The 14,540-nt window shown below is 44.1% G+C and overlaps 5 protein-coding genes across 5 annotated transcripts; 4 read left to right on the top strand and 1 right to left on the bottom strand. All coding sequences in view use genetic code 12, as the record gives it.

Annotated features, from left to right (window-relative positions):
- Positions 1–296: 296 nt before the first annotated feature.
- On the top strand, positions 297–2,189 carry CXQ87_004686 (uncharacterized protein; the record flags this gene model as incomplete). Its single annotated transcript, XM_025483122.1, has 1 exon — positions 297–2,189. One exon carries the CDS (start codon positions 297–299, stop codon positions 2,187–2,189), a length of 1,893 nt encoding a protein of 630 aa, XP_025337335.1.
- Positions 2,190–2,938: 749 nt separating this feature from the next.
- CXQ87_004685 (fungal specific transcription factor domain-containing protein) lies at positions 2,939–6,255 on the top strand (the record flags this gene model as incomplete). The annotated part of the gene is made up of 2 exons (XM_025483121.1): positions 2,939–3,675; positions 4,452–6,255. The coding sequence occupies 2 exons, from the start codon at positions 2,939–2,941 to the stop codon at positions 6,253–6,255; spliced, it is 2,541 nt and encodes an 846-aa protein (XP_025337334.1).
- Positions 6,256–6,282: 27 nt separating this feature from the next.
- On the bottom strand, positions 6,283–7,785 carry CXQ87_004684 (sugar porter family MFS transporter; the record flags this gene model as incomplete). Its single annotated transcript, XM_025483120.1, has 1 exon — positions 6,283–7,785. The coding sequence occupies one exon, from the start codon at positions 7,783–7,785 to the stop codon at positions 6,283–6,285; it is 1,503 nt and encodes a 500-aa protein (XP_025337333.1).
- Positions 7,786–8,108: 323 nt separating this feature from the next.
- Positions 8,109–10,607, top strand: CXQ87_004683 (beta-glucosidase; the record flags this gene model as incomplete). Its single annotated transcript, XM_025483119.1, has 1 exon — positions 8,109–10,607. The coding sequence occupies one exon, from the start codon at positions 8,109–8,111 to the stop codon at positions 10,605–10,607; it is 2,499 nt and encodes an 832-aa protein (XP_025337332.1).
- Positions 10,608–11,364: 757 nt separating this feature from the next.
- On the top strand, positions 11,365–12,582 carry CXQ87_004682 (alkene reductase; the record flags this gene model as incomplete). The annotated part of the gene is made up of 1 exon (XM_025483118.1): positions 11,365–12,582. The coding sequence occupies one exon, from the start codon at positions 11,365–11,367 to the stop codon at positions 12,580–12,582; it is 1,218 nt and encodes a 405-aa protein (XP_025337331.1).
- Between the last annotated feature and the right edge of the window lie 1,958 nt (positions 12,583–14,540).

Raw genomic sequence — 14,540 nt, 5'->3', positions numbered from 1 at the left:
ATCGAGAAGATCTGCGAACTTCGAAATCTGCGAAACACAATAACGATCGAAATGGGAAAAAGTGGCCGGAAGTCCAACACTAAAGATCCGATTGGTGGAGTTTCAGCTGTCAGATCTTAAAACTACCTCAATTTGCTTGGCAGACCTCGTTAGTATTGTTCGAGCTCTATAACTGCACGTCAATCTTGCATGACAGGCACATCAGCCTTACATAAGGCGGTCCGCTGTCGGGACCCCCACTAGAGCATAAAAAAATCCCACATTCCGCAATGTGATTTGGTTTTTCACTATTTGCAATGTCTGAAAAAATTGAGAGAAGCTCTGCGGAGGACATTAAGGATGCCACTGTGAATGGTGATATCGAGGAGCAGACGGAAAAGGTGGACTTGCACCCGGAAAATGACGCCGAGGTGTCTGATGCCAGCTCTAACGATATACGAATTGTCACCTCGTCCACTTCAGTGGAATATGAAAAGTCCAGAGGTGTCAGGAGAATTGAAAATGTCAGAACCATGATGTTGACCGCCAAGAACGGCAAGTCCATCATGGTGATTTTCTGTACTTGTCTTCTCATTATTGCTTGGGTATACTCCTTGGATGCTTCTACTACTGCAAGCTATGCCGTGCCAGCTACCTCCAGTTTCAACAGACACTCGATGATTTCCAGTGTGAATGTGGCTAGTGCTATCATTGGTTCTGTTGTCCAGCCTTTCCAGGCTAAGTTTGCCGATATCACTTCTAGACCTATCTGTTTTGCAGTCTCTCTTGCATTTTACACTGTGGGTGTGATTATTGCAGCAGCTTCGTCTACTATCGGTGCTTACGTTGTGGGTTCGGTTTGTACCGCTGTTGGCTCTAACGGTGTTTCTTTCGTTAGAGACATTATCGTTGCTGATCTTACCGACCTTAAATGGAGAGGTCTTGTCAATGCACTCATGACCTCGCCATATATCATCACTGTATGGTTTTCAGGTTTGATTGTGGACGCCATCTTGAAGAGAAACTGGAGATGGGGCTACGGTATGTTTGCCATCATCATGCCTGTCATTGTTCTCCCAGTCATCTATGTGTTATACCATTTCGAAAGAAAGGCCCAAAAGCTTGTGCCTCAGGTTGAGAAGCTGAAGAAATCATTCATGCAAGTTGTGTGGGATTCAGCTCTTCAAATCGATGCCTTTGGCTTGGTGATCATGGGTTTCGGTTGGGCTTTGTTGTTGTTGCCTTTCTCCTTGCAGCCATATGCTGAAAACGGATGGAAGAACCCTAGTTTGATCGCCATGTTCGTTGTTGGTCCCGTTTTGTTAATTGCCTTCACCGCCTACGAGATCTTCTGGGCACCATACCCTTTGATGCCTAAGAGAATCTTGTACAACAAAACCTTCATCACTGCCGTTCTCATCAACTTTATTTACTTGTTGGCTGACGGTGTCAGAGCCCAGTACTTGTCCAGTATCGTCTTGGTTGGTAAAAATTGGTCATACCAGAACTGGACTTACTTCAACAACACCTTGACAGTTTCTTTGTGTTTCTTCGGTGTTGTTGCTGGTGTCACCTACAGAATCACTAGAAGATACAAGTGGTTGAACTCCTTGGGCATTTTCCTCAGAATGGTGTCCTATTGCATTCCTCTTACAAAACAAGGAACCATGGCCAACACAGGCCAATTCGTCATGAGTCAGATCATCATGGGTATCGGTTCCGCTTACAACACCATCGGAACTGTCATCTCGAGTCAGGCCTCGGTTCCTCACCAGGATATGTCTTTGGTTATGGCGTTGTTACTTCTCTGGTCTACCGTGGGAAGTGCCATTGGTTACACCATCTCGGGTCAAATCTGGACCAATAAGATGTACAACTACTTGAGGGAGTTCATGCCCCTGAGTGTCACCGATGATGAGGTTTATGAGTACTACACTGATCTTTCGTCCTTGCAAGAACTTGAGTGGGATGATCCTGTCAGACAAGGTGCCGTCAAGGCCTTGGCCACCATCTGTCCTTACTTCTTTGCTGCTCCAATTGTGCTTGAGCTCATCAATCTTTTGTTGAGTTTCATGCAAACCGACTACTACTTGGGAGACACTCACAATGCCATCGAGGACCAGGATGGTAAGGATCCAACTGATCCAACGAAGGAAAAGCAGGAGATTCCCACAACGTGGAAGGGCAAGATCCTCTACTTGCTTTCGTAATTTGGTTTTGAGGTTTCAATAGTTCGTATTTAATGCAGTAATAAATTTATTATTAGTGAGGTCCTGGAAACTCGGACTTTGCTCTCGGTTGACCCCATCCACCCTTCCTACGTGAAACTGACCGATTGATTCTCTTTTGTCTAAACATACAATTGAATTGCTCAACCCTTTTTATATGTGTGACGAATCTGCCACAGGAATATGTTCCTCAGTGTAACCACTCGTGAGTCTTCCGCCAGTATAACGTGATAATGTACTTTGACTCCCGAGAACCCACTTGAAAATTCTGGATTTCATGGATCTGGGACGCTTTTGGCCCTAGGCATGACATCAACGTTCGTCAATTAGGATATCTCGGTTTCAAGTTGCTTCGACATTAAGACAGTGAAAGTTTAGGATAATCTAAATGCCTTCAAAAAGGGCCATTCACGCAAAGTGGTGCTCCATATTAGGGGCTGTGTCAATGCATCTCGTACTAAGCCGAGTCCTGATTGATATGAGCGAATTTCGGATATTAGACTTTGCGTCACAAAAACAACAAGTCATGCTCCTGTCAAAATTTCAAGAGCTGCGGCATATAATTTCTGGAGTATTTGAAGCCTTCCAGTTGACGTGCATGACACCTCCTTCATACAATTGTGCGGCAGCGTATCACAGTGGCCCTCGCTTATCCTGGAATTGAAATATAAATATGAGATGCTTTAGCCACTTTGTCTCCCAAGAATCATCAGATATATACTCCTTTGAACATGTTTATTGAGAACACTTTTTTGGCGCTCAAAGGCCTTTCCGTGGCCATTATCCTTTTCAAACTCCCATTGCCCATAGTGAAGGTATACCCACAAGATCCAGACTTGTCGTGGCTCGAAATAATCAACCAGCTCATTTTCAAAATCGAGAAGTACGACAAGGGCTCTACAGAGGGAGTGGCCAAATACCTTCCTGCAGAATTGCCAGTCGGTGATGTTACCTACTCCTTTTATCCATGGGGGATGGTTAAGAGTGACCAGAACTCAAACAAAAAGGTCTCTTTTGAAAGTGATGGCTTTAGGCTTGTTCCGCTCCTTGTCCGTGATGTCGTCTCACAGGTACGGAGCTCAACCGAAGTGAAGAGTTCTGAAGGCTGGGAGAATACCGTTCACGGCGTCTTGAAAAGAGCCCAAAGACGGGTGAGAAATGGCGTTTATTTCGACACAGATGGGCAAGGTGAATCTGGAGCAGAACGTAAAAGGGCTTTAGGCTTTTCCAAACTTTATTACACCCCATCCCAGGAAGCCGCTGCCCATAAAAAGTACCTCTACTTTCTATCCACCATTTCTGCTTTTGCACTTAGTTGGCTTGTCTTTGCGCAAGTACAACTTGGAGCGCTTTGGTTGATTCTTTGGCTAATCCTGAATGTTTGTTCCACTTTCACCTTTTTCACAATGCTTTCTGACACAGAATGTTTCAGTGACGACTATAACATCTTGAAGAACAATGACTTTGCGTACAAATTTGGGCCGTTCTTCTGGCTCCAACTCCTTTTATTCGTTGGGGGTTGGTTGGGGATGTACATCTCCCTGATGGTCCAGCTATGCATGACACAGCTTGCTGGACCCATTTAGACCAAAGGGGGCGTGCGAACTAATACATATTTTACTAGAGTTTTGACGTTTAATCCTCCAAAGCTGTCGTAGTGTGACTAGGAATTTCGCAGGATCATTTGAGACAAGTGGCTTTCATTGTAGACATCAGGTTCCCTTATTGATCTAAAACGGATACTAACAGTACCCATATTATTTCCACTCTACTAGAGCTCTTGATTCCACAACTCTTCTTGAATAAAACCGATAAATTCATGAATATTTCAAAGCCTTCCCTGTAGGCCTGTAAGGGCGCTAGACTGTGCATAATCTCACATAAGCCGAAAGTGCACGTTTAAAGTTTGACAAACGGTGACGTGTTTCAAAACTAATCTAACATATATCGAGCTAACAACGTCATTTTCAATCTCCGAACTGACTGTCATTTCCAACAAATTCCTCGCCATCCATCCACTCATTTGACACTTCTCTCAAACGCGGGGCTTTTAGTGCGTAAGACCCTTGAATTATCGGCACACCGTATTTTCCATCTCATGGCTTCCATCGCATCAACGGATTACATACGACGAACAAAAAGAAAACCCTTGGCTTGTATCCAATGCCGTCTGCGAAAAGTCCGGTGTGACAAGAAGATTCCTTGCAAGAATTGCCTAGAACGAGGCACGGCTAAAGAATGCAGAAGAGAGGTGGTCCTACTTCGAGGCAATGTCGCCAACAAAGAAGATGAAGAACGGAAAAACATCTCAGAAAAGAGGCTTTTCAACGAGTTCGAGATTGAAAATATCCGTATGTGCGTGGAAAAGCTCACGTTTGGCTTCAACAAGGTGGATAGGTTGTTCAAGTCAGAGAGCCAGAAAGAGGTGAATTGGCCTCAGTTTCACATCGACTTCACGTCCATCATGGCGAGAATTGACCATGCTACGTCCCATTGCTTGTGTTCGTTTGCAAGCAGCTACATCAACTTCATCCACAATGCTGTGGTTCCTGACATGTTCATCGATGAGCACGAGACTTTCTGGAACGAGCATGTTGCAGACGACCCAGCGTGTTTGGTTTATTCCAGACTGAGCAAGTTGCAGACCGAACTGCCGAGAGATTACTACTTCTGGATGGCCCTATACTACGGCACCTTATGCAACGGAATCTACTTTGGCTCTGAGCAGTTGAAGAGTGAGCTCAACTTCAGTGAACACGAATTGAAGACATTGGGGCCGAAGCTCTTTACTGCAGCCTACGACTGCCTCTGTCGAGCCCAATTCATGAGTCACGCTGACGTACGAGCGGTTCAAGTGTTCTGTCTCTTGAGTACATGCTTTCATGCCTACGGTAGTGTGGAGCTCTCGCAATCATTGCTCATTCAATGTATCCGAATAGCTCGGAAACTCGGGCTCGACAAGCCCCGAAGAAATTCCGTTTCATTCTCGTCCGAAGTCAAGAAGCGATTGTGGTACACTCTCTGCCTCAACGACTGGTTGGATCAGATAGAAAAACCACGCTTTTACGTGGAGGTCACTCAACAAGACTTTCCCCATCTCCTTACCGACGAGGAGCTTTCACAAGAAGATCAGGTACCTCGTGATTTCACAGCAACACGCGAGTACTGTAACATTTTCTACCAGCATATAATGATCAAAATGGCACTCATCAAGAAGTGCTTATACGAGAATCACTTCTCGGCACTGGCAACGCTTGATGCTTGGACCAAGATGTGCGACTTGAGAGCAAGTACAATCACATTCTTTTCAGATTGGCCAGAGCCAACCAGCGAGAGTCTCCTCACATATGACTATGCGAGGTTTTTGCTTTTCTCATCACTAACCGAGGAAATGTTAGACCTTGGAAGAAGAGTTTTGGCTATAGTTGGCAAACAGACCTGGCTAGCGAAGTATCGCACAAAGTGCATTGAAGCCGCTTTGGGTAACATTTCAAGGGCAACAGCCCCAATACCCTCATACTACAGACGACACTGGATCGTGGTTCAGCATCTAATATATGCTGCTCTCACCATTCTTCTAGACATCATCATGTTTCCGGCAATTGATTCGTCCCATGAGATGGGGCATCGGTTGGATCAAGTGGAGACTACTTTTGTCGTTTTCCAAGAACTCGAAGCTACACATATGCCTGCAAAACTTGGCATCGCTGTTTTGCCGAAGCTCTGCAAGCTAGTACGTTTCGTGATTGTGGAAAAACGAGAGAGAAACACGTTTGAAAAAGAGTCTTTGAAGTACTTGCTTGACGACTTACAAGTCAATGTTTCTCCAGTTATAGACTCTGTTCCTGGTAGAAACAAGCCTCAGTACCTCAGAGCCAATGATTCACCCCAATTTCAGGCGATATCCGGCGAGAGGCAGCAGAGTGATTCAGAAAGTACCAGTGACGGAAACTTCCTTGATGATGAGATGCAGAAGCTCTTTTTCGATACCGGTTGGTCGGAAGTTCTTATGAATGTCTTTCAACCAGCTTTCAACCAGCTACAATAACAATTCAAATTTATTTATCAAGAATATTCACTGCTTCTTGGATGTGTGGATCTCGTGTACTTCACTCACAGAGTCTGACCCGTCAGACAATACCAATGGGGGAGCCTCTCCCAAGTTTTTACCAATCACCTCCAAACTCAAGCCCTTAGTCTCAACCCAGAATAGGATGACAATAATCAAAAAGAGGACATCATAGCCTGCGTTAATGATGTAAAATTTCCATTCAACGTTGTCCATCGCTATTGGTAAAATAAACGTTCCCAAAAGTCCTGCCGCACAATTGCAAAACTTGAAGATGGTGGTACCAGCCGCTCTTGTCTTCATGGGGAAAAGCTCTGACGGGTAAAGACAGTTGAGTGGGGTTACACAAAAGTTGTAAAAGCCGTTGAAAAGAAACATCAAGAAAATCGTGGCATACTGCCCTTTTGTGTTAGTGCTCTGGCCGAACATTTTGACAAATCCTCCGAGCAAAGCAAAAGTGATAATCATGCCTGTGAGTGACCCTATAGCCTGCTTTCTTCTTCCCAAATAATCGAAGCTGTAGGCACCACAAACGGCACATACAAAGTTCCAACACGAACTGATCAAGTTGATCTCCAAGAGTTTCTTTGTTCCAGTGATTCCGGCCTGCCGGAGAATCACGGTAAGGTAGTAGCTGCCAACCGAAGAGCCACCCAACTCCGAAATAAGAGCAAGCGATACGATCATAATCAATCGCTTCTGGTCCGGTCTGGACGGACGAAGTAAAGTTGGCCATGCACCCTTGGTGTCTTGCTTTTCCTCCTCAATCGTCGACTGGATCTCTTGGACCATGACGTCAGCCTGGCTCTTCGTGAGGTTGTTACTTATTCCAAGAACCTCTGTGGCGTAATCATATCTCCCCTTGGATATCATCCATCTTGGCGATTCGGGAACGAATATGAGGAGAAAGATGGACAATGCACTCGGTATTGCTTGCAAAAGGGAAGGAAGGCGCCATGCCCAAGTCCCGTGAATGTCTTCAGTTCTAAATGTTATTCCTGATGCAATAATAGCGCCTGCGTTAAAGCAGGTAAAGTACATGCCCACCATGAAACCTCTGATCTTCTTTGGGGCCACCTCTGCTACCATGAGGGGAGAGGCAGCTCCGGTCAACTGGGTACAAAATCCAAGAACGACTCTTGCAAAAATGAACATGCCCATATTGTCCGTTGAGGCAGTTTGTAATGCAACACCCACAAAACTAAAAAGAGACGCTACCAAAATCGTTCTTCTGCGGCCCAAGTGATCGGCCATATATTGCATTAAAAGACAAGAAATAATCGATCCCATCCACACACTGGCGTTCATTAAACCATTGGTAGTGGGATTGAGGTTGAAGTATTCTGTGAATTGCGGGACGGCGATAAGACTGGACATCATCATGGTATCGTAACCCATCGTTATGGAGTTGATAGCAGCTGCTGCACAGGTCATGGGTAAGAGAACCTTCTGGGACCTAGGCATAAGCCTAGGAACACGATCAAGATTGAAGAGTGGAATTCTCTCCATGATTCAGAATATTGATCGAACTGAAGGAGGCCATTATCTACTTATAGGCACTACATAAAATTGAGGAGATATCTCTGATAAGGAAGATATCTCAAGATCATTCATGCTAATCCACGACTGAGGAGAAGCCACGGAATCTGATACCCGATTCGAATCTCTTTCTATTGATATGGATTTTTGGAGCTATACTTTACATTGTTCGGCCGAGCCCTAGATAAGGTTTCGGCCGAAGATCATAATAATGCATTGTATAAGTCGGCTCTTCACCAATTGTTGGTCGTTTTATAAGAAAGGCCTGGGGGTTTTATCTGTTCCACAAAAAAATGGAATTCAGAAAAATTGATATCGAATCGGTGCTTGACCAATTGACTTTGCACGAAAAAATTAATCTCGTCAGTGGACGTGACTCGTGGCACACTTATGCTGTACATCGCCTTGGAATACCATCGTTGAGGATCTCAGATGGACCCAATGGAGTAAGAGGAACCAAATTCTTCAACTCTGTCGCCACAGCTTGTATTCCCACGGGAACATCGCTCGGTTGTTGCTGGAACTCTGATTTGATGTACGACTTGGGCAAAATGATGGGCGAACAGTGCCGTGCTAAGGGTGCCCATGTTCTTATGGGGCCCAATATCAACATTGTTCGAAACCCTTTGTGCGGTCGAAGCTTTGAGACTCTTGGTGAGGATCCCATTTTGTCCGGATTGCTAGCTCTGGCTTACTGCCAAGGAGTCCATGATACCAACATCATGATATGTCCAAAACACATGGTGTGTAACGACAAAGAGGACTACCGGATGACAATGAACGTGCTGATTTCCGAAAGAGCTCTCCGGGAGATCTACTTGATGCCTTTCATGCTTGTGCAAAAGTACGCCAATCCTGAGATGTACATGACAGCCTATAATCGCTTAAATGGAGCTCACTGCAGTGAGAACGCCCACCTCATGAAGGACATTGTCAGGAAAGAGTGGGGGTTCGAGGGCTGTTTTGTATCAGACTGGTACGGAACTGTCTCGTGTGCTGACAGTATCAATGCTGGCTTGGATCTTGAGATGCCGGGGCCTTCTATTTGGAGAGGTAAGCTTTTGGAAATGTCCATTTTTCACGATACGGTGACGCAAAAGTCCTTGGATGATGCCGTCAGAGGGGTTTTGTACTTGGTTAACAAAGCTGCTGAATCGGGAATTCCTGAAGACGCTTTTGAAGGCCTCAAGGACGACGATGCGACCACCAGAATAGTTCTCCAGGCTGCTAGAGAATCCATAGTTTTGATGAAAAACTCAAACGATATTCTTCCTTTGAAAAAGAACAAGAAGGTGTTGGTGATTGGTGAAGCCGCTAAGAAGGCCAACTTTGCTTCAGGTGGATGCACTAATGTAAAGCCTTACCGCCAAATCTCGTTGTATGATTCTTTGGTGGAACGCTTTGGAGACTCCAATGTGACCTGGTGCTTAGGTGCCTCTAACAGAAAGCTGCTTCCATCGTTTTCGCTTTTCGCCAAAAGCAAGGACGTTTCGCCAATCCAGTATTGTGTTTATGATGACCCAAGGTCTGTTCCCGACCGTAAGCCCATTACCGAGGAGAAGGTGGGTGAAATTGATGCAATGCTTGGTGACTTCGATCCAGCCAAACTCAGGGACATTGATCAGTTGTACGCTAGTTTCCTGGTGGTGATTACCGTTCCCGAGTCTGGCTTATACAAAGTCAATTTGAAGGTTTCTGGTCTTGCCAGGGTCTACATTGACGGAAAGTTGAAGATGGTGAATGATCTTGAGCACAAAACCAGTGGAGCTTTCGGCTTGGATGCACCAGAGATCTTGGAAGAGATCCATCTTGAAGCCGACAGAGAGTATCTCTTCGAAGTGGACTTTAAAAGCACAATTGGCAAATCTTCCTTCATTACCGGTTACGGTTGTGTCACTTGTGGTATTGAAAAGGCCATTTCTCCAGAGGAAAGCATTAAAGAGGCAGCAACGTTGGCGAAGCAGTTTGACCAAGTCGTTGTTATCACCGGACTCAACAAGGACTATGAATGTGAGGGTTTTGACCGTAAGAATATGGATCTTCCCCCATACCAAGATAAACTCATTGAGTCAGTCTTGGCCAGCAATCCTGATACAGTTGTGGTAATCGAAAGTGGTACACCCGTGACACTTCCTTGGCTGGACAAATGCAGCACTCTCTTACACTCTGGGTATATTGGAGAGCAGCTTGGAAACGCTCTTGCAGATGTGCTTTACGGAGATTACAATCCCAGTGCCAGGCTCTCTTATACATGGCCTAAAAGATACGAGGACTCTTCCTCTGCAACAAGCTTTACGGTTGACAAGAGATATTCTTTGACATACCTTGATGACATTTACATGGGCTACCGCCACATGGATTATTGCAAGATTGAGCCACTTTTTGCGTTTGGCCATGGACTCTCCTACACCACTTTCAAGTTCAGTGACCTCAAACTTGAAGTAAACGATACGACCGTTTCTGTCTGTTTGAATGTTACAAACACCGGCTCAACCAATGGCTCCACAATCGTTCAAATCTATGTTGGTCAAAATGGCTGTTCAGTGCCTTGCCCCATCAAAAGCATGAAGGGTTTCAAAAAGGTTGACTGCAGAGCCGGTGAGGTTGTCACTGTGAAGGTTGACATCAACAAGAGGATTTCGTGCTCTTACTATGACACCAGTCTTTCTCAATGGACTTTGGAGAAGGGCACTTACGAAGTAATGGTGGGTTCATCAAGTGACCTGATTGAGCTTAAGAGCAGCTTTGACATTGAAAAAACCACTCATTGGCTTTCTCTCAAGGAAGCATGAATTTAATGACCTCGTAATGTGGGTGAATTTGTCACGGTAATGAAAAATCAGTCCTGGGGAAATAAACCCCTCGGAGTGAACATATCAGTGCAGTTGCGAAAGCTAGCAATCGGGACGTCCAAAATAAAATAGCTCTCTATATGCTATCTATATAAGTCTATTTCAACGGAAAAAAAAAGTTTTCGAAATTCATTTTTGTATTTACAGTCTTCGCCGAGTACTTTACTCATTCCACTTCGCGTTCTCACTTTATCTGTAGATTTTCACCTGCTTACTAAATTCTACAAATTATTCTTCCCGAGAAAAAAATCGAAGTTGTGACGCAAAAGAGATTTATTCTAAACCAGGGACTTTTTTCGACGTCAATTCTTTGATCTACATCTTTCTCAACAATTAGGGCGAGTTGAGAGGTAGCTTCCGAAATATCGGTGCCATTACCGCTTTTGGAAGTACGCCCGCATTAGTCTCGCTTATGCACCGTACAGATCAATACATACTTATCAATACATACTTAACATGAAGCTCTCCCTCTGTTATCAAGCTGATATTTTTAAGTATCTTTCAGCTTCTAAATTCCCCCAATACCTACTTTTTCTCTCAAATTGTGTGGTTTAAAGCAAGCAGAACGCCACCCACAATCTACGCAACCTCGCTAAAATGGAGGATCTCACGTAAGCAGCAGCCACCGAAGATCTATATAAGGTGGAAATTTCAGAATAAAAAAATTTTTTAATCAGAATCCTCACAGCATTCAGAAATGTTGAACTCAGTCAACATTAAGCCATTGATCAATACCAAGGTCTTCGAAGCCATCAAGGTCGGCAAGAACCGGTTGCAAAACAGAGTCGTTTTCGTGCCTTCTACCCGGTACAGGGCTCTTGACGATCACACACCCTCCGATCTTCAACTTCAATATTATGATGACAGATCAAAGTACCCCGGAACGTTGCTTATCACCGAGGGTGTGCTTGCAACCGATAAGACCGGAAGCTTGTCCAAAGCTCCTGCTATTATAACCGAGAAGCACGTTCAGGAATGGAAGAAAATTACAGACAAAATTCACGAGAATCAATCCTTCGCGTCTCTCCAGCTTTGGGCTTTGGGTCGTGTTGCTGATGCAGCTTTGAGTAAGAAAGAAGGCCAGCAATTGAAAGGTGTATCTGCGATTTACTCCGACGAAGCTTATGAGAAGAAAGCCAAGGAAGCTGGCAATGAATTGGAGGCTTATACGACCGAGGAGCTTGATCAATTGGTTGAGGAGCTCACAGATGCAGCTAAAAGAGCTGTGGATGCTGGTTTTGATTACGTGGAGCTTCATGGAGCGACGGGCTACCTCTTCAATCAATTTTTTGAAGCATCCTCTAACAAGAGAACTGACAAGTACGGTGGTTCCGTAGAAAACAGATCACGCTTCACCTTGAATGTTATTGACCGTATTTCAGAGGAGATAGGCGCCGACAAAGTCGCCATTAGATTCTCACCATGGCTCCAGTTCAACGGTATGAAATCTTCCAACGACGAAGTTCACCCATTGGTCACCTACGGCTACATATTGAGCGAATTACAGAAAAGGGCTGATGCTGGTAAAGCCCTTGCTTATGTTTCTTTAGTGGAGCCCAGGATTCCCGAGATGCTGTTTGGAGAAGACCCAGATGCAAGCAATGATTTTGTCAAGCTTATCTGGAAGGGAACCCTTATCAGAAGTGGCAATTACACCTACGATGTTCCTGAATTTAAAGATCTTTTGAAGGATCTTGAAGACGGACGCACTTTGGCGGGATTTTCCAGATACTTTATTGCCAACCCTGACTTGGTACATAGATTGCGTGATGGAAAGAGCTTGAATAAGTACGATAGAAGTACTTTCTACACCAACCAGAACTGGGGCTATAACACTTACCCAAATGCGGAAGAGGAGGAGAGCTTTGACGAGGAAGCAGAAAGGGCTCGTGAAGCTGCCCCAATTGCCAATTAGACCAGTTTGCTGGATATAGATGGATTGTTTCTGTTAGTTTGTGAGACGGGCCGTTGAGGTCTATGAGTGATTAGAGAGAATTGATGTACCTTTTTTGAACAATAAGAGCCAGGTACCCCAAGTTAAAATACTCCTTACACATTGATACCCCAAATATAAATATTGCTCTTTTTGCTTGTCGAATAAAATTCGTCAAATGTGACATTTGCGAAATGACGTAGTTGTGCGGCACCGCAACATGCGACCGTTGTTCTGGCACAGCCGTACATGTGGAGATTCAGGTTTCAACGAAGTCACCGCAATTGCAGCACCTTAGACGGAATCAGGTGGCCTCGGGAATGATAAAATAGTTATTGGTCGTTGTATTCTCTAATCCCTATAAATTTTTGCAAAAGCAAAACTGATACGAGTGGATAAGCTTGCTATCTACAGTCCCCGCAACTGAGGCACTTAACCGACCCGATTTTTCAGATCTGGAGTTAATGAGACTGAGACTAATTTGCCAAACTTAATTTGCTATAGACATAAAGGCCATAAAATGAAAATACTGCCCTTTTCAACTAATGGTTTTATCGTGACTCGAGAAGTATTCTCACAAGGCACATTCAATGCGGGCGCAAGATCACAAAAGCAGATTTTCAGGCACATGCTATTAATGACAAAATTCCACGAGGTGAGTGACATCCGTGTTTTTTGATTCTGAGATACCAAAGATGTGATACCACAGATGGCCCAAATGCTTACACCAATTGGATCTCTTCGGTACCCAAGTACACATGTGTTGTTCGTGCTTCTGAATTTCGAGCTAACATGCTGAATATAGGCGTGACCACACCACAAGAGGTAAGCAATTCTGCGTTGACATTGCGTAAATAGCAAGCCCTTGCATTGCACTATATATACTTTCAGACCGGCCCTCGTAATTTTTCGAACAACATTCGCAAAACCACCTACAAGTTTAATCCATATTAGGCAGCATAAAAATGTCCTTATCCCTGAGAATATTGTCATTTTTCTCAAAGTTGCTAGATAGTTCAATTCAGAGGTTTAAATATCAAATAGCTTACTCCGTGACTCTCAGCATTATTTATGCAATCTTCACCTACGTCGCGATTCCTATCTTCATATACTTCCTCATCAACCTAGCCCTTCGCGAAGCTAATAAAAGGGATTCGGAAGTCAAGGTGCATGAAGAAGTTGTAACAACTGAAATCTGAAGAGCAGTTGCAATGGATGGCTACTTGACATCTCATAAAATGAAACAGCAGTCACCCGTACCAATGTTGGAAAGAAAGAAAAAATAGTTGTTCATGAGTCTCGCGCTCAAGCAACTCAAACGTAAGTGCCTGTGAATCGCTTGATCGCAGATCCTTCACAATTGGTTCAAAAGTATTGTATGATTTTTCAGTTATAGTTTATTTATAGTAATTACCTACGAAACGCAAAGTTATGGAACAAGCTTGTAAGAGAAATACCCTAGTTTTAGTTAAACAAGAAACAGCATGAGTCTTAACCATCTGTAAAAGCGCATACAAATTTGTTGCTTAAGTCAGTGACTTCAGCTTGTTTGCAACTTCAGCGTTGATAGACTCGACAGTCTCGTTCAACCAATCGTCTGCATTGACTATAATGTCAAAGTGATTGATACTGACCACCTCTTCTTTAGAATCAATGATTTTAACGCAAATTTGATAGTCCGATTCCCCAAGACAAAGATGCTCATAAGTGTCTGGGCGAGAGTAATCATCCGCCCAAGCACGGTACTGGGAGATCTGGGTTTTTTCTTAGGGATGTCTGGGTTTTATCTTAGGGATGTCTGGGTTTTTTCTTAGGGATGTCTGGGTTTTGTCTTAGGGATGTCTGGGTTTTTTCTTAGGGATGTCTGGGTTTATTTCTTAGGGATGTCTGGGTTTTTTTCTTAGGGATGTCTGGGTTTTTTCTTAGGGATGTCTGGGTTT

The sequence above is a fragment of the Candidozyma duobushaemuli genome (genome assembly GCF_002926085.2).
Source record: "Candidozyma duobushaemuli strain B09383 chromosome Unknown F_B09383, whole genome shotgun sequence".
NCBI lineage: Eukaryota > Fungi > Ascomycota > Pichiomycetes > Serinales > Metschnikowiaceae > Candidozyma > Candidozyma duobushaemuli.
This window is presented reverse-complemented; position numbering and strand designations above follow the sequence as displayed.